Source organism: Megalops cyprinoides, chromosome 7 (assembly GCF_013368585.1).
Source record: "Megalops cyprinoides isolate fMegCyp1 chromosome 7, fMegCyp1.pri, whole genome shotgun sequence".
Classification (NCBI taxonomy): Eukaryota; Metazoa; Chordata; class Actinopteri; order Elopiformes; family Megalopidae; genus Megalops; species Megalops cyprinoides.
This window is the reverse complement of record NC_050589.1, coordinates 17705052-17723939: the sequence shown is the minus strand read 5'-3', so window position 1 is coordinate 17723939 and position 18888 is coordinate 17705052. Positions and strand designations below refer to the sequence as shown.

Below are 18888 nucleotides of genomic sequence, written 5' to 3'. Positions count from 1 at the left end.
CCCTGGGTGAGCCGGACAGGTGGCCTACACCACGCCACAAAGCCAGCCCTTTCTTCATACAGGCTTATCATTGGTTTTTTTTTTTTTTTTTGGTTGTTTTTTTTTTTTCCTCGTGGCAGTTTTTACACTTTGTTCAGGTTGTGTAAGAAAGGACACAAAAAACAACATGGGCAAGACAAACAAACACAATGCTGGCCCATTATCTCAGCACCCGCCTTCTCCCACCTGCACTCCACATCCTGTAAACACACATCCTGTACCCATGCCTGGTTTCAGAGTGGGCAGCAGTCACAAGGTGGGGCCACGCCCAGGCAGGTGTGGAGAGCATAGGGAAGGTTGTGCTGCCTGACGGGGGTGAATCGTGCTGGCCGGTCTAGTGAAGGTACTCCTGGAGTATCAGATTGTTGATATGTGCAACCAATTGAAAAACAGTACAATGTTCTCCTTCATATTTAATGTGTTTAGGTATCTTTACTATCTGTGCCTTTGCCTGAACACCTAACAGGAGTTAGACACACCAGCACACCAGCAGCAACTAGAATGGGTCATGACAGTGAAATTTCCTCATGTATGGATTTTATATGGATGGTATAGTGTCTGTGCATGTGTGTGAGTACATGCCCATTCAGCAGAAAGCTGGCAGGAGGAACAGGGCAAGCGGTGCAGAAGGGCGAAACAGCCTAGGGTGGGAAAAAGGCAGATTATTTATACATTGCAATGAAAACACGAGGGGTGCGGTTGTCAGTTTAGAGTCACAGTGGAGGCCCATTTGTCAAGCCCTCCACTGTTCCATGTACAATGCAAACTGGCAAAGCGCACAGCTTTGTGAAGGAGTGGCTGAAGCTTTCAACTGAAGGGATTTGTTAGTATTAATCTTAGGGTGCAACTCTGATGAGCAAGCTCAGCTCTGATCGCTTCTCTCTTAGCCCTGATGGGGGCACTAGAGTGACCATCCCCTCCAGCAGCACTTCTGTCCTGCATTTAAACTCCGTATTATAATTGCTATGCTTTCCCCTGGGCTGCAGGGAATGCCTCAAAGAGGAGACAGGTAATAGAGCTCACTAAGACAAACATCCACGTGATGCCCTGCCTTCTGAAGTGTAAAAAAGCTCATTGTCTATTGGGGATGTGTCTGTGATGGGCACTAATGTGTTGCAGAGAGGCAGAGAGCCTGTGGAAGGCTGATTGAAGGGACATACCCTTACATTCTGAAGGGATCTCTGCACATCAGAGCTTGCGATCTGTGAGAACAGTGAACCGTTTTACAGAGCCTGCTGGACTGCCCCTTCGTCTGAGGGGCAGTTGAGAGTGGGGTTATTACCTCTTACAGGGGCTGCTGTAAGTAAGACTGATCTCAGATTATCCTGCTCCAATAACATGCTGCTCTGTGTAAAGTTGTGTGCACCTGACCCCAGTGCCGGTGCCTCCCACTCCCCAGAGACCTGTCCATGACCAGGAGAATCCAGTCAGGGCAATATGAATGAAATTGGGAGTCCTATGAATTGGCTTGATCTCAGGCTAACATGCCCTTGTGCAGGGGCCTATCCATCAGCATGAGAATCACGCCAGGGCAGGGCAGAAGGGCAGGGGTGACTAAGGGCGCTTCCTCATCCTTTTCTCCTTTGATCTCTTTCCTCCCCGCTTTCTGCGTGTATCGCCCATAGCACCCTCAGTGCTGGAGATGTGCACAGCACCCACAAACAGCACCTGTTTCCCCCCTCAACCCCTTCAAGCCTCACCATTTACGTCCTCCTGACTGCTTCTCCTGAACTAGGGAAGTCTGGCCATCAGCTGGGCTCATAAAACGGAGCTGAGTGTCCGGCTGAAACCCCTCTCTGTGGGTTCAGACATTATGTCTTTACTGGACAATGCACTACAAATACAAGTTTGCCGCCTTTAAAGATAGCCCAAGAGCTGTTGCCTGAAGGAGTATGACTGGTTTACCTAACAAGTATCACCTAACATGTATGTCTGCTGAAATCTGGAATCTTTTTCTTGTAAAAAGCAAATAAGTACTCAAAAAATGACCCCAGGGACAGCACAGTCAGATTAAATGGTCCTTACTGATTTATAAATACTTGGCATGTCCGAGCAAACATATTGCCTTGGTTTTATTTTCTTATAGATATAAAAAAACACATAGGTGCCTTTTTATGTATTCTGCAGAGAAACAACACCAATGTGAATGAAAACCTGGCGCTCTCTTGTGCTGTCCAGATGGGCCCCTCTCTTCCTCAGCAGGCTGTGAAAGCTATGAGGAGGAAAAGGCGGCCTTCCTGATATTGCAGACGGCATGGTGAACTTTATTTGGGCTTGTTTTTTTTTTTTCTTCTGCCGTGGGTGACAGCTGTCGAGTGGCTATAAATCTTCGCCTGGCCAAAGACGTTCTGCCGTTGCCCAGCTGTGAACAGCTGGTGCTTCTAAAGGATCTTTTCTACCCCCTGAGAGTCTCTAAAGGTGCAATAGAGGAGACGGAGCGCATTGTTCTGCTGATCTGAGCCGCCGAAGGAACGGCCATTAAAAGGGGGGCTCGTTAACACAGACTCATTGTCTCAAACTAAATAAATAAATAGCAGAACTAAGCAGAAACAAACTTGTTGTTAGATAAGCTCATGAGTAGATTACTTATTCAGAGCTTCTCAATCTTGTCTCCTGTCAAAACTAATTTTGTCCTAAATTAAACAAAGGTTTGGTATTTTTCACAGCGGAAACAATAAAAATGTATGAGACAAAACTTGTCTTGTGCATTTATTTAATCTCAAGAGAGTTTAATGTGACATTCAAAGCTGATTTGTAAATCTATATCCATTCTCCCCTTTAACTATTGATAGCGAAAATGAAAGGGATGCTTTAATCTCAAAAGGGCATTGAAAATCGAATGGAGTCCGGGATGAAAAGGAGAATTTAAGAAAAGGAATCTTTCCCCCTTTCTCTCCCTCAGATGGTGGGAGGAATTTGCATTTTCAGCAGCTTGAATAATGAGCAGCGAGCTCCTCCAATCGAACGCACCAATGGGGCGGCGCCATCGAGGGGCGACCCTGACCCACACCTTGCGCTTAACACTGTGATACCTGCTATGAAGAGGGTGCTGTTTTTGAGCTCTCCGTGAGCAGAGTGCCTCAAACCCTTAACTCTGCCCCCGGAGTCCCCTCAGACTCCCCCACCCACCGCACTCTGGCTCAAGTGGAGCTCCCCACAACGCGCCTAATGACTCCCCGGCTACAGGGCACCGGCACAATGGAGGGATTGATTGTGTTTATTACCTTAACATGCAAACCGCAGACTGGTGGAAGGAGATCTTTTCAGGGATCTGATGCTCTGGGAGATGAGTTAAATCTTTCATCTGTTCTGGAGGAAGAATCAGAGCCAATAAGGGGGGGATGGTGGGGAAGAGAGTTCGGGGAAGGGGTGTGTGTGTGGTGGGTGGGGGTGTCCAGGCACGAAAAGGACTCCAGCATTATTAGATTTGCTACAAGCTATAACAGTGTCTCCCATTGTGTCTCCGAAGCCCCTGGCCGTGTATGGCCCCCATAGCTAGCTTCTCCAAGCAATTGCCATTGGAGTGGAAAGTATTCCAGAGCACAATGTCCAGGCTCTCAATAGATCTTTGCGTGCCATTGGTGCACTGTCATGAGCAGATGGCGAGCTAATTAGAAGCTATTAAGTGCTTTGATAGTGTGTGTGGGAACCAGGCTGACGAAGGGGCTGGTGCTCAGGCCCTGAATGCGCAGACAAGCTGCTGAGAAGTGCCCACCCAGCCTCTCCCCCTGGGTGTGAGAGAGGGGGCAACCGCGCCCTCGGCCATGAACACAAATCAGGACACCGTTAGTGTCTCCTACTGTGGGGGGAAGCCCCGCAGTAGCTTCCCATGCAGGCCGTGCATGCTGGGAAGGCTTGAATCTACTGTACATCCTCTTTGCTCTTTTGGTGTTCTTTCATTTTCTAAAATAAAGGCTTTTTGTCTATGCTTGGCTGGAAAGCCAGAGAGAACCGCTTGATGAGCTGGAGTGGATGTCCTCAGTTGGGGGGGGGGGGGGGGGGCATCCGTACACTGGCGAACCAGCAGACCCTCTTGAAGTGCCATTCATTGCGTTTGGGAATGTATAACATCGGACCCCTGTGGACCGAGAGACGGAGTGGCCTCAGCTGTCCTCCTTACAGTCGATTGGGTGGGGCCCTGGGTCTGAAATGAGCCTGACCCGCTCATGACACGTTGCTAAAATGTCTGCTGGAGTCAGCAGGCAGGATGTGACTCCCATAGGATGCTCATTAGCTGCCTCTGCACCAGGGATGCAGCCACCCAGGCACTTTTTACACTAGCACCAGCACTTTTAACCTTGATTTGCATCATGAAACATTTTCCAAATCAGGATTTTTTTCTTTTTGGCTAAAGAGTAGCAAACGGTCACACTTCAGGTTTCAGCATTCTAAACTGTATCCAAACCCACCTTCGGAGGTAGCATATGAGACATGGACAGCGTATTTATGAAGAGGGAAAAGTGCAAATATAAAGACAAATCTCTTATTGATGAGTTTTATGATCAGGGGTGTAATTAGCCTGTCAGTTTCTAATGTAATCTTTAAAGGTATGCTGAACATTAGGCTACACTGACCTGATGGGAGCTAGAAATCTGAATCATCTGGTGATGCCATCAGTAAACAGGATAATTTGTATGTAACCCCACTGCACACTGCTGTGCATGCTTATCTGGCACAGAGGTGTGCTGTACATGATAACGCTACACACTCTGAGAGACAATATAACTAAACACATTTTTCAATTGTGATGCTGAAATATGGTGGGATACTAATATACTCCTAGTGTAAAAGAGCTTCAGTGGTAAATATCTGAACGTTTTCCAGGGACAATGAGTGAATTCCCACCATGTCTGTTGCACTTACCCCTTACCTCCATTCACAGCCTCTGTCCCACAAGGTGTGAAGATGCTGTGTGCTTCCACAGAATCTATGCAACACAAATGAACACACTGTCCTCTTTTTGTTCCACCTCTCACATGGTTCTGTTGCTGTCACCAGTCCGATGGCATTGACACTAATAGCCAGTCCAGACATTCAAACCTCTCAAACTTCTTGATACACTCCTGCTCATGATTGCATTTGTTTAGCATAAAAAGTGGAAAATATTACTCAAGGCAGCTGAGCTTCTGTAACTTCTGTAATTTATCTTTATTTCTTAAATTAATTTCTTAAATTGTCTATGTGGCTTCTTTTCGTTTCCCTGGTGTCTTGGTATATGAAGTGCCGTGGACAGCCCCGCAGTAAATTGATGATGTTTAGCATCTTTTTCCCAGCCACGGCAATCCGCTGACCCTGACCCCGCTGACTATCACAATGCATTTCTGACACAGGGGTCAGTGGCTGGTGTTCGTCCCAGGCTGCCCTCTGGAAGACAGAGCCCAGACCCCCCACTGTGTCATTTTCCTGCACCCCAGGCCCAGAACTGCATTCCTCAGTGGGCCAGATGCAGAGATCGTCATTTCAGGAGAATGCAGGTATTCCACCCAGGATGCACAGTAGAATACACAGTGTTAAATATATCACAACATAGATCTAAAGAACGTCACACATGATGAGCTTATGACTGCATCATGTGCAGTACTGAGCACCTTGCTCCCTGAGCTTTCCATTCCATTTGGTATCTAAGACAGGTTTCTTTTACACAGAAACCTTCAAAATGAGATGTGAACACCTGCACAGAGCTACACCTGCTCCTTGACAGACTGTGGGAAACCAGAGGCCACTTTAAAGTTATTTAGTTACCATACGACAATAAATCTAGTTCATACTCAAATCATTTCGCATGCGGAGTACAAGCGCCATCTGATAAAAGGATGTTAATATTCTACCTCATGGAAGCCAGGTTCCCACGTCGCGCATGCAGGCTCCGCCCCTCCCCCCTCCTGACTGTATTCACCTGTGCACACCTGCACACAGGTGATTGTTATCAAACAGGAACAGCGAGATCTGGAAACGTGGACATCCTGCAGCTGAGAAGGATGTGTGAGGAATGTCCCTCCTTGTATATGACACTCCCTGCTTGCTGACAGATGCTTGAATGACTCAAGAAGGATTCTGAAACAAGTCAGCTCGAAATATTCACAGACACACAGCAGAAACTGTGAGCACATTGAAAACCATAAGCTGTGAAATAAAAACAGATATATTAAATGAAAAAAAAAAATGGAAAACCTTTCAGCAAGACTTTACACCAAAAGCCACCAGCCACTTTTGTGAGTACCACTGAAGTACAAATTATTTAGCAGTATACTACTGTGGAATGGCACAACCATCAAATATTTAAACACTCCAAAATATTTTTTTCTGCTGATAAGGCACTAAAATCAGCTGTAAATATCCTTCAAACAGTTCCTCAGTTCCAATAAAAGCACAACATCTTAAAGTAACCCGGTTCTCTGGTCTGAGACTGCTGCTCCTGCAGAACTGTCCCCTGGGAGCACCATTCCAAAATCATTTAGCACTTCTCTGGGAGCCATCGGCTCTGCAGGTTATAATTAATGCATCGTATTAACTTGTCCCATCTGATACCACCTCACCACTGAAGTTACATCATGCCCATGCACCCACACACAAGCATGACCTAACTCATTACCTTGCAGTACTGGTGTTTCTTTTTTTTTTTTTGCATTCTCGTCAGTGTATTTAAATGCCATCAAAGCCAGGCTTCCACCCTGACACAATTAAACGTGAGTACGATGAGGATTTAATTCAGTCATCAGAGAAGTAGTGGTTATTGTTAAGACAATAAAAGCGGCAGGAAACCTGTTCAAATATGCATGGAATGTCCTTTTTTTCTTATCATAAAGTTCTCACTCAATTTTTCTCACTTGTCGCTTCCTGTTCACAACCATTGGAAGCCTGTTTTTCGTTGAGATAAAGAGGGCGTGCACGGCCGATAAACTTCCTCTTTCTAAAAAGGAAAAGCCGGCATTAAAAAGGGAAAAGGCGTAGCTGTGGTGGAGGCTTGTGAAAACAAAAGTGTTGTGTGTTCACCGTCCCTGAGGGTGGAGATTTGCCACTGCTGGCATTCGGCTGCCGGTCTGACACAACGGTATGATCACCTCCAGCCTCTCTCAAAAACAACAACACAGCAGGGAAAGGGTGATAATGGGGGGCCGAGGTAAAGGGAATGCAGAAAGATACATTTTTTTACACATCAATTAATTGCTCATTTAAACCCCACCACGAATAATCTAACCTTTTCAAATGAACTACCGTGAGGCCTGAGGGTCAGTTGGGAGGGGGGGCGGGGGCTACTCTTCTCTGTCAGTTAAAATCAGGAGCTAATATGTTTCACTTTTATTCTCTCTCCCTCCTCTTTTTCCCCCTTGCCTTGATGTGCTGTAAACAAGATTAAAAGGGCCAGCTGTGTGGAGTTATTGTTGGTGTCAGTAGGAAGTGCTGATAGCTTTTGCAGCTGAACAAAAGCTGCATGAGAGAGCAAAGGGGTGCACCAGACACAGTGGCTCCAGCCTAGATTTCTCCCACAATCCTTGCTCTGCACTCCCATTGTTCTGGCTGCGCCCCTGGCTCCCTCAGCCATGACCTGAGACAACGGACTGTGAGGACAACAGGATGTTAAAAAAATGTGCTGCTTGTAGAGCGAGGTGTCACACTACCAAAAAAAAAAAAAAAAAGAAAAGAGAGAGGAAAAGGGAGAGGGATAGAGAGAAAAGGAACATCAACTGCAAAGCTGTAATGCACAAAATTCTTCCTGATTGTACTGACACAAATAATAAATGAGACCATGAAGATGTTATAAATTATCCAAAAATGTTTTGTTTGCTTTGGCAATATACACCATTTTTTTGAAAACAAACAAACACAAAGACGTCAAATAAATCAATAAAATAACTAAAATCTTGCACACTAATGTTTGTGGGATATGCATATCATATACATGTGTAGTCTACCACAAAATTCTGAAGTCTGGTTTTAATATTTGCGGTTCTATCCCTCTCAATTTACAAACGATTTGTTTTCATTTCTCCTATTCGTTAACAATTGTCCCCGTTTTTCCAGTTTCAAATCAATAGCACATTTTCAGACTTACTTGCAGACCGTGCTTTATCCTACACGTCCTGGTTTTTCAACACTGGCCAGTAAAACGTACTCAAAAATGCTTTTAAAAAGCAATGTTTCAGACCCTCCAACTAATCCATATAGTGATGTTTGTTGCTTTGTTGAGTATTGTAACTGTTCCTTTGCAATCAGTATGCTACGAGTAAACTACAAATATAAGCTATATGAACATTACAAATACGTTACTTAGTTATAATTTTAACTAAAGGTATGCATAAATTAATTACACACCAACAAACTTCATAGAGTGAAGATATTTTCGCTACTTAAAAAACGCACCTGCAACTGGATGATAAAAATGATTGCTCATACGTTAATCACTGTAGAACAAAGCAATCCTAAAGGAATTTGCTTTGAAAAGGAAAAAAAACCTCCATCTAGAGGCATCCAGGAACTATCACTACAATTCAAAGCCCTCTGTCTCTCTCTCCCTCTTTCCCCCCTTCAGGAAGCTGATCGAGCAAGCTGGCGACAATGGCAGTTTGCAGGTGTGCAGGGCGGTAATCTCTTCTGAGAGTGGTTTTACGTGATAAATGAATGACGATTTCTGCTGCCAGTTTGTTCTCAGGGTTTGCACTGCGCAGGTGAATGGGGGAGTGCGAGCCTGTTGTTTGTGGTCTCCATGGAGACCGCCCGCGCGGCGCCAGGCTGACAGGCGTCAGGGATTGTATGAATGGGTGACGTCACGGGGCTGGCGCCTGCCAGTCTGCCTCGGCTTGTTTGGACAATCTGGGGAAGATTCAGAGCAGAGCAATGCAATTTCAATGCACACATAAGGCTAAACACACAGTGGGAACATGTGAAAGAATCTGTAAACCTATTCATTGGGAACCTTTTTTAATAAGGGAAAAAGTGGGGTGTTGGGGCGGGGGAGGGTGTAAAAATATGCAATTTGTAAGTATAAAGCGCCCTTTAACGTGATTAACAGCGGTGTACTGTAGGTGCATGAGAATGTGTCTGATCGTAGATTGCGATGGTTTCGTTGAATAGGGAAATACTGAACTGGCCATTTATGAACATATTTCAAGAAATTATTTAAATTATTGAAACAACATTTTAACCATTGCTCACAATGAAAAAAAAACGTTCAGTGAAAGTCATTTACTGCCCCTTTGGATGTCATGTGTTTTCCCATGACAATAAGAACGTCTCATGAAAACTCAACACAGTTAATTTATCAATAATGATATTTTCTTTTGATTTGTTGTTTTTGTCAAACAAAAGAAAGACACTAATTTCAGGATGAGGAGGTACTTACTCTTTAAAATGGATAAATCTAATCCTATATAGTTAAATAAAGTATAATTACATAAGAATTAAGTGGCTTCCCCCTCATCTTTTGGTTGGGGATTTTAATGGTGAACTGTCACATTAAAATGGTCACGATAAAACGCATACTGGTGTACGTATAGTTTTTGTTTTTTAGTCTGAACCGGCAGAAGTTGTCAACTGTGGCTAAGCGTACAATTAAAGGGATATTTATCCGACGTAATTGCAGCATTCTTATGAACCCCTCCCCCCTCCCCCCAACCCACGTCTCGAGGCAATCTCTACACCTGCAAAGCCCCCAAGCGACGGACAGCTGGGTTCCCACATATCACCCATAAAAAAACACATTTGTTTCCATTTGTAACACCATCTCCTAACAGACTGTAAATCTAGATAACCAAAGCCGCGTTGTGATTGGTGGAAAAGAGAACGACGGGCCATCCCTCCGCTGTAAGCGCGACCTTCTGATTGGCCATGTACTGCAAATCCAACTTTTTCTGGTCACGCCCCCAAATCGTGTACGATAAATACGGCGTTAGCAGCCGGAATTAGATTATACTGTCACAGTATAACACTAACTCATCATCGTGGCTCTAGGAAGAAAACGTGAGCAGTAGCTATACTCTCTGCAATCTGTTGAGCAGCTGACTTCAGCATCTTATATTTACAAAACCAGTGACTTGCTAGATACAACGAGACCAACCGAAAATCAAGATGAAAGTTGTCGGATCTACCTGTGCCTTGAAGACCAAGGTTGGCAGCGAAGATGTGGTGAGGTGTCTTTCCGACCAGAGCCTCACTATTTCCAAGTGCAAGATCCCATTGCTGGACGAGCATATGAACGTCTTCCTTCACGACATGAACAGCTGTTACAGCAAGCTGAAGGAGCTCGTGCCCACTCTGCCAGCCAACAAGAAAGCCAGCAAGATGGAGATTCTGCAGCACGTGATTGATTATATCTGGGACCTGCAGGTAGAGCTCGATTCACCTGGCATGAACCGTCAACAAGCTACCAATGGGTCGCCGCTCACCCGTACCCCTCTGACCACCCTCAACGCAGAGCTGGCCAGCATCTCTGTCGAGGTAAGAGTCATACCATTTGCATCCCTCTCTATGCACGTAAAACATAGATGCTTATATCTCTGTATAGCTATGTGTTAGTAGGCGATATGTGAAGTGCTACTGATTGTCCAATCATCATATATAAGAATATTTCAATGAATGAATTTCCTTGCGGCAGTGTATTTACGTGTCTGTCCTGATTCTCCACAGAACGGATGCTCAGATGACAGAATTCTGTGCCGCTGATTTTGAAGCACGGGAGCCGTCATCAGCAAAGAACAGCGAGTGACACGAAGAACAAGAAGGCTGCCAAGGTTCATCTCGGCAGCTTTGAATCACGTAGGGAAGAAGCGACACCTCCCATGATAGCTGAAAGACTTTCGAGTACATCCTTTAAGCGACAAGAGGAATTGTCCTGTAGCTGGAACTGTCCTGCGATCTAGAAGAGCTCCCCACTCGTTACGGGTGGGACTGGGTCGTGCTGAGGGCAGTCACCAATATTAGCACCTCAACGATCACACTTGCTCGTTGTATTGGGGTTCACCAGAAAGGCTGTTTCATTCTTTCATTTCTCCTATTCTCTCCTTTTGTACTTTGTTAAATTTACACGTAGAAATTTTTATATTTTGTAAAAAATGTCAACTTCTCAGATTGCTGAGTTATATTTGTATTGTATATTACAATGCTATAAGATGTGAAAGTCTATATTGTTATTATTACAATGTACCTAAATCGTGTTTTTATTAAAACAAGAAAAGTATTTTGAAAACGTTGTCTAACCCGTTCTTTTTATATAATTGTGTAGATCTTGGGTATGGGGTGGGTAGGTATTCTTTTTCTTATCCCACTACTAATGGTAAACTTAGTGATGCCAAGCTCAGCCTGCTAAGTGACAGCTGCCATCTCACATCTACAACATCACACACAAACGGGCACATTAGGGGCTAGGTGTTACAAGAGCGCATGTGTTGGCATTGTTTTTGCTATCTTTATACTAAGTAAACCCAGGCCTACAATGCCACAGCGTCTTACCAGAGTTTTCAGCCTTGGCTTGACCATGTGTTCTTATACAACCAACATATCAACAAATGGCTGTCAACAGATGTAACACTTTCACTGGGTGAAAACATTCCTCAGATCACAGAAAGGAATATCAAGCTGTCAGCCTTGACTATAGTCATGAAGTGCTGGTGTGCATCTCATTAAAAAACACATCTTGACCGAAAGAGACAATAACTCGTCTTTGAACATGCTAATCATACAACTCACAATTAGGTTTTGGACAAATTCCGAAATGTCGCATAATTCACGTAGGACATCACCAAATGCAGTTCTTGCATGGGATTCCGATTGTAGTAGGGTACAATATTCTCTCCCACCTTTAACTTACCTTATACAAATCAATTTACAGGGAAACAATTATGTTTATGTTCCAATTAATTAATAAACACTGAATGAAGTAATTTTACACACAAAAATGCGCAGAAGATTGCGTTTTGCAGAAATTTGCAAGAGGATGTATTTTAACATTTTTACGATGAACGCATTTTAAAATAAATCAAATTAATGCATGCGTTTACATTTTCCCTTTCACACACACACAAAAAAAAAAACGCATTCGCGCGCGCGCACACGTGCTCTCGCTCTCTCTCTTTCTCTCTCTCTCTCTCTCACACACACACACACACACACACACACACACACAGTCTCTTTCTTGGCTGCGATCCCAGCCCATCTGCAGCCTGGCTCATGGATTACTGTTTGTTAATGTTTCAATCAGCTGTGCGCCCAGGAATGTGGAGCTATTTAACCTGAACTTCCCCAGGTGTGGCGAGGCGCCGTTCAGTCTGGGCCCGCCTGCCCTTCCCTGCCCTTGGCACAATGCTATCACACAAACACAATCACACACTGGCTTTGCTTTAAAACATTAGTACTGCAGCTGTGTGCATCGCGCTGCAGGGGAATTGGAACAACATTGCACCAGGGAGAAAAAATAAATCTTACTCTGGATTGCCTATGGCGAACCGTTTAACCCTTGCACGTCCGAAACAAAACGTTAAAGCTTCTTCAACAGCACCCTAAATAAAATAGGACTGTTGCTCTTCCTGCTATAAACAAAGAAGCATTAACCTTCATGTATACTTCCAAGGTTTTGTGTGTGGTAAAATAAAGAACCTTAATCTACTTTATTGTATGTTTTTAGCAGTTCATGCCATTTAATTAATATCTATGAGTCCCATTGTCGCTAGCACGCATTATGCTTATTCGATCGCAAATTAAAATGACAGTCAAAGTTTAATTATTTTTCACATAGATGTCAATGTAGAGATGTTAATTATGCAGTCTAAAGCTTCATATGTATAGTGATCATGTTAGTACCCACGAACTCAGCGACGAAGCGAATTAATTGTAACTGCGTAAAATTAAAACCATTCAGGTACTTCGACTGACATTTTATGATCTTACGCCCTCTTGTGGTACACTTGGCGAAACTTCAATAGTAACTCAAAAATCGAATAACATACGGAAATACACGCAATGACGCTAGTTGAATGACAGTTTCTACAAATGGGCATTTATAGCCAACACGCATAACCTTAAGAGGAATGACACAGTGGTATTACAAACAGCGGACACACAAAACACAGCCAAAATTCTTTAGATATCGCTGACATTAAGTAACCAAAAAGGTCCGCTGTTAAACCTAGTATCATGCTGCAGATATTGTGACGCCACGTCTGACATAAATCCACTAACACCATCACGAAAGCATGTATTTTTTTACCCTTGTCTTCAACATAGAAAGAAATACGGCAGATCAGTTTGCCAACACACGGAATGACCATTAGTAACAAAAGACAAAGACCACAAAACATTGGCAGGGAAAAAAGAAAAAAATATACTGAAAAAACTGACATGAATGTGTACCTGTACAATTAAGTATCCTGCTAGTTTAAATGTAAAAAACAGAAAGCGACAGTAAATCACATCTGGGGTTCACACAGAAAATCGTTTCACACAGTAAACCGCACCATCACCAGCCCTTCCAGGGACACAGAGAGCTGTAAAAGCAGTTTACTTTCATGTGAATAATGACATCATAACATATAAATCAGTAAAATTGTTTCTCAAAAAATACTGAGTGCACGGTTGTTTTTTCATTTGCAATAAGGGCCAGAAGACAGTGCCATGCACAGAAAGTTAAGGTAAGGTCCATATAAAAGGATACTGCTTAGAGACCTGAAATGAAACCAGACACCAATTTGCCAAAAATTAAAGTTTAATAAGGTATCAGCATGGAGCATGGCAAATAAGTTAAAAAATAAACACAAATTCAAATGGATGCTCAGACAAAATACAAAAGCCAATAAAAAAGAATGAGTGCAATTATTCCTGAATTTTGTTGATGGCCACTTAGCCAGACAGGTCCTCCACTGTATTCAACTGGGGACCACTGACAGACATAAATTGATAAATGAGACAAAAAACAGTAAAATCAACATTACAACATGCACCATCAATCTCACATGCTTTTCATTATAGGAATGGACACAATGAAATTTAGGCTGTGTGTGGAAAAAAATGCTTCAGATTTACTGGCTACAGAGTGCACTGGCTACAGGGTATAATCAGCAATCAAGCAGTCAGCACTGTAATAGCACTGAATGGAAAAAAGTGTCCATGGCTGTCATACACTACAGGATTCTCATATCATCAAGGCAAAAAAAACCCGGAGCTGCCTGGATTTCTGTACCTTTAATGGAACCCTCCTTAAAAACCATAATGATGTTGAAAACACAACACCAGTAATTGTCAGTCATTCACCTATCATTCATTCACCTATGAGTTTATGGCAAATTCTTTGACAATGAAGCCTGCTGCAAACGGATATATTTACAGTTATATGTGCATGTATGCATATTTATGGATAGTATGCAATACATGTGCTATGTATATTGTATATTTAGTATGCAACATAGGTGAGGTGTCAAAGTATTTGTCATAAACAGTCATGAATGATTATGGCAAGTATTTTGTCTTGCCCAGGTTCAAGTAAAGTGATACCATGATTTCTAAGGAAAAACTTCAAAGTCCAGCTCCTGGTTCTGCATTGCTGGAAAATGATAAGCACACATTCAGTACAATTACTTGTCAATGTTAGGCTCAAAGGGAACAATACTGTGACAGTATGGTCTTCCAGCAAACACCGTGAAAAATGTCAACTCACATTTCTCCAGGAAAAAGGTTGGATATTTGCAATGAACTGAACCTAGCGCCACAACAACTAAAACAAATTTCTTTCAGTTATTATCACTGTCGGGTTGTGCATGAGGGAGAAGTTCTTCCATCTATCCAAACAGCACGTGTGACTCCGGGCCATTGTTTTTAATTCAAAAGTCTGTTCAGTGACATCTAGGCCACAGACAATGCTACATGTCAGCAGAATTACCTACAAACCTTTCACAGTGTGATGTAAAATCTCACCAAGTACACAAACCTTACCATTAACCAATTCAAACTAACGACAGTGGTTGCCTTGGACTGTGCGGGACCAACTTTTTGTCTGGGTTTAAGGCTTCTTTCTTCCCCACGATCTAATCTAATCTTAAAAACGCCTGTACGCTCTTAGCATTGTAAAATCAACTCCTCTCATGATTCTTTGCATCCCCTTTTTGGTGCGTTGTCGCATGTCGTCTCCACGCTCCTGGCCTCACAGATCTGCACTGAGAGCGCGGTCTTCCCGCTGCGTCACGACTGACCACGGTGGCAGCTCGACGGTGACCCCTGCTGGCTACGTCCTGCGGCGCTTGGACCCACCCGGGCTGGAGGGGTTACTGTTGGAGAGGAGCACTTTCTCAGTCACACGGTTCCTCTTCCTCTTGTCTGACCCGCTCTCACTTGAAGCCCTCTCTCTGTCTTTCTCCTTGTCTTTGCTGCTGGCTTTTTCGGTCATCTTCACAGAGGAATTGCTGCCTGCAAAGGAGCGGAAAGATCAATGGACACAGGAAATTTGACTGACTGCGACCGAAAGGAGCTCTCATGGGCGGGATCATTCAGTTCCGGTGCTCTCCTAATTGAATTCATGCTTGAAGTTGCATACAGAATGTCATAGTTCCATGTTAAGATAAACCTTTCAGCGACTTAAAACTCTGTGAGATCAGCTTTTAAAAAGGCAAAGAAAACCAGCCCCTTGATTGTTTGCTGCTGGGAAAACTCAAGTATTTAGAAACTTCCATGTGGAGTATATACCAGTCCTTTAAGGCTGTCTCTTTGGTATGTGCTTAGTATGTTTAAAACAAGTCAAAGTTAATCTTGGATCTAATTTTGAAACTTGCTCACTTTTTTAAAATGAAGTATTACTCAAAAACAATCCTTTGTTGCCTTTAAACACAGAGAGGGCTTGAGTCGCTGGAAGGTAAAATGCATCTTTTCCTTTTCTACAATCATACCTGTGATTTGTGTAAAGAAAATAACGAACAAAAGTAAACAGAAATTCCAGGCCAGTTTTTCAGTGTGAAGGGTGTGGATCTCTATTGCAAAATGTAATAAGCATTCAGCGGATATCAAGCTTCTCTGCTGGTTATTATAAACACCTGGAAGGTAAAATGGCTTCCTCTGGTTGCTTTGCTCCACTGTGAATGCAGGTCAATGGGGAACAATCAGGATTTAGTGCCGTGTGGGTCACAAAATATGCAAAAGAAAAAAAAAAATCAACAAAAAATCTGATGTCAGATCACCTTTTCTTTCTGAGTATTGACCCACAACCTTAAAACTACTAAAACGCAATAAAACGAGTCACATGTTAACAACCATAGAAATAAAATTACTAGAACAGTTCTACATCTTAAGAGCAATGGACGGATGTGAGCAGCTTCAGAACTGGGCTTACATATTGGATACGAGTATGAATTTTTGTTTAAGAACCTGCTCTCAGATTAAAATGTAATTCTTCATCTATGACCGAAGCTGCTGAGACACCGTGTAGCTATGCCTTGTAAGGCGTTTCATTAAGGGTAACATTTATACTGCACAGTTTTACATATATAAAAGTAGAATTTCAGTCTAGTAATTCTAAATCTATGGCAAAGACCACAGAAGAACAAAGGTGAGTTCAATAGGCAACACTTTGAGCAATATTTCACCGGGTTGCTGACGGGAGGTGAAGTCCTGAGCTCATTTAAACACACTCAAACATCTTCAAGCTCTGGTCTTCAACACCCATTAACACCACTGCTGGTCGACACACACAACGTTTTGCCTTGTGAACTTACTGTACACCTGGCTACACAGAAAATATCTCTATGATTCCACATGCCATGCTTCTCATATACCTCCATGGTAAAGAAAAAACCAAAATCTTGCTTTACTAAGGAGAAAAACGCACATTGTCTGTGCACTCTGTTGTCACTTAAAAGGGCCTTTGGTCATGAGCTGGTCTGTACTGAGGTCATGTTGGAGTTTTGGAACAGAGTGAAAGTGTTCTTCTGTCCATACCTCTCAATATCCTGGCCAGCCAAACTGGGACCCAGACCTTAAAAATGAGACATAAATGACCAGAGTGAGGGACACTGGTTTGTGTCAGAAGATGGTGCCAAAGCGCTGCATTGGTGCAGCCAATAAACTCACTTCAAAAAAGGAAGAAAATATACAGGAATATAGAATAAACGTGTGAGATGAGAACCTTCTTCGTGTGTCGCAGGTGGATCTCTCTCTTCTTTGATTTCTTCTTTCACTTCGTCATCTGTCACCAGCTTCCCTGTCAAAGTGGCAAAATACTGTTTTGGTTTGCTGAAACAACTAGATCTCAGAATATTTTTTTTATTACTACTTTTTATTCCAGGTTTTCCCATTTGCAAAGGAACTATGGTGAGGCTTACTGTCCACTTTCAGGATAAAAACATAAAAAGATCACACAGGCCATTACCTTCTTTCACTTCTTGTATAATTTCCTCAGGCAGAACAAAACTCTTTTCAGAGTTGGGAAACGGCAAAATTTCTGATTCATGCTGCAATGAACAAAACGTATCACAGTAATAAGGATGAATTCCTTTTCATGCTTGATGGTTCTTTGCATTGCACACAAATCAATCGCCAACTAAGTGAGATGATTTCTTAGCACGTGACCCTTACGACCATTTGCTTACTTACCAGGGCTTGCATATCATACATTGTTCCTAGGTGGTCCCATATGACTTTTGATGACACTTGTCTGCCGATATTCTGGCTGAATTTATCACGAATGCAAATCATGTGAAAGTGACGATTTACTCCTAAGATTAGAAAAGAGGAAAAATTATACACACATCAACTGACAGTTTAATAAGTCAGCAAATCGCAATACAGAGAAATAATTGCAAATCTGGTGGAGTTTGAGGGGAGTTATCTTACTCAAAACCAGAGGGACGACAATTACAACCATTGCTATTCGACATTTTAACCAATTTTTCATCGATTACAATGCCATATAATCCCATGTTTGTGCCACTGTTATCGGTGCACCCCCTGTAGCAAACACACTGCAACTACAGCTAATGGCCAAAAAAGTCAACGTTGCTTTCTGTAAAGGCGTCATCCAAATATATAACGAAGAAAAACGAGTCCATATGCTTAGCTCTTGCTTCTTGTGGACCGCAGGGAGAACCGATTAAGATATGTGCCACTGGCTAGCTAGCTAGCGTCGCGCCGTAGCGATTTTGTTAGCTCGCTATCATCTTCCATTTTCTCTGGGTTGTTCGTGTTTAAATGCGATTTCTGAATGCACAATAGCCTGCCTATTGGTTGTATGGCCACGTTTGTCTGTATGGAGACAGAGTCGAACGGAAGACCTGAAGCTAACATGATTAGCTAGCTAGCTAGTTATTGGGAGCAAGTCGGCTTGTTAGCCACCTGGATGTTTTGCTACTGTGATTATGTAGCTAACTATTTTTTAGCAAATAGCGGGTAAGCAGTTAAGGTCGGTCTAACCTTACTTAACGTTAACTAGCTAGACGCATCATTTAATCAGAATGATAAACTTTACTACATGCGTTTACCGTGCATTCTGATCCACGACGTGTGTGTAACACATGTTGATAAACACAACTGGTTTGTCTGTAGCTAGTGCACTCTTGCAGAGGATGAACAGTCTACGAAAGCCCGGGGATTTGCTGGGGCCTTGTCGCGAAAACGTCGCGGCCGTGATAGTTCTACATGGTTTGGAATCTTACCAACAGGTTTGTGGCCCAGCATAGCATGGAAAAGGCACACCTCCACTTCTTGGCTCCAAATAACCGACTCTTCGGTTGGGCTGAGTCCCAGATCTGCCTGTTTTTCGTCTGTTTGAACAGCCTCTGCTTCCCCCATTTTCCCGTTCTCTTTATTACATGGAATGGCGAGTTCGACAGAAACTGCGAAACAGCGCCACCAGCTCACTGATTCAAAAAGGCCTGTGCTCAA

At 43.1% G+C, this 18888-nt stretch overlaps 2 protein-coding genes across 4 annotated transcripts; one reads left to right on the top strand and one right to left on the bottom strand.

Annotated features, from left to right (window-relative positions):
- Positions 1–9935: 9935 nt before the first annotated feature.
- On the top strand, positions 9936–11145 carry LOC118780822 (DNA-binding protein inhibitor ID-1-like). The gene is made up of 2 exons (XM_036533539.1): positions 9936–10473; positions 10663–11145. Exons 1-2 carry the CDS (start codon positions 10105–10107, stop codon positions 10696–10698), a joined length of 405 nt encoding a protein of 134 aa, XP_036389432.1. The 5' UTR covers positions 9936–10104; the 3' UTR covers positions 10699–11145.
- Positions 11146–13801: 2656 nt separating this feature from the next.
- On the bottom strand, positions 13802–18856 carry LOC118781088 (MRG/MORF4L binding protein). 3 transcript variants are annotated; one of them, XM_036533959.1, is made up of 7 exons: positions 18660–18856; positions 17602–17723; positions 17378–17459; positions 17135–17209; positions 16948–16984; positions 16047–16085; positions 15269–15426 (listed from the first exon to the last, which is right to left on the bottom strand). In XM_036533959.1, exons 1-7 carry the CDS (start codon positions 18793–18795, stop codon positions 15348–15350), a joined length of 570 nt encoding a protein of 189 aa, XP_036389852.1. In that variant the 5' UTR covers positions 18796–18856; the 3' UTR covers positions 15269–15347. The 3 variants fall into 3 exon arrangements, with proteins under 3 accessions (XP_036389851.1, XP_036389852.1, XP_036389853.1); XM_036533960.1 differs by lacking the exon at positions 16047–16085; XM_036533958.1 differs by lacking the exons at positions 16047–16085; positions 16948–16984 and having other exon boundaries at positions 13802–15426.
- Positions 18857–18888: the final 32 nt, after the last annotated feature.

Excerpts from the sequence above, each read along its gene's own strand:
- LOC118781088 (XM_036533958.1), bottom strand. The coding sequence starts at position 18,795 with ATGGGGGAAGCAGAGGCTGTTCAAACAGACGAAAAACAGGCAGATCTG. Across the intron at positions 17,724-18,659 it reads GCTGGGCCACAAACCTGTTG|GAGTAAATCGTCACTTTCAC; the intron begins GTAAGATTCCAA and ends TTCTAATCTTAG. Across the intron at positions 15,427-17,134 it reads ACCTGCGACACACGAAGAAG|GCAGCAATTCCTCTGTGAAG; the intron begins GTTCTCATCTCA and ends GCTCCTTTGCAG.
- LOC118780822 (XM_036533539.1), top strand. The coding sequence starts at position 10,105 with ATGAAAGTTGTCGGATCTACCTGTGCCTTGAAGACCAAGGTTGGCAGC. Across the intron at positions 10,474-10,662 it reads TGGCCAGCATCTCTGTCGAG|AACGGATGCTCAGATGACAG; the intron begins GTAAGAGTCATA and ends GATTCTCCACAG.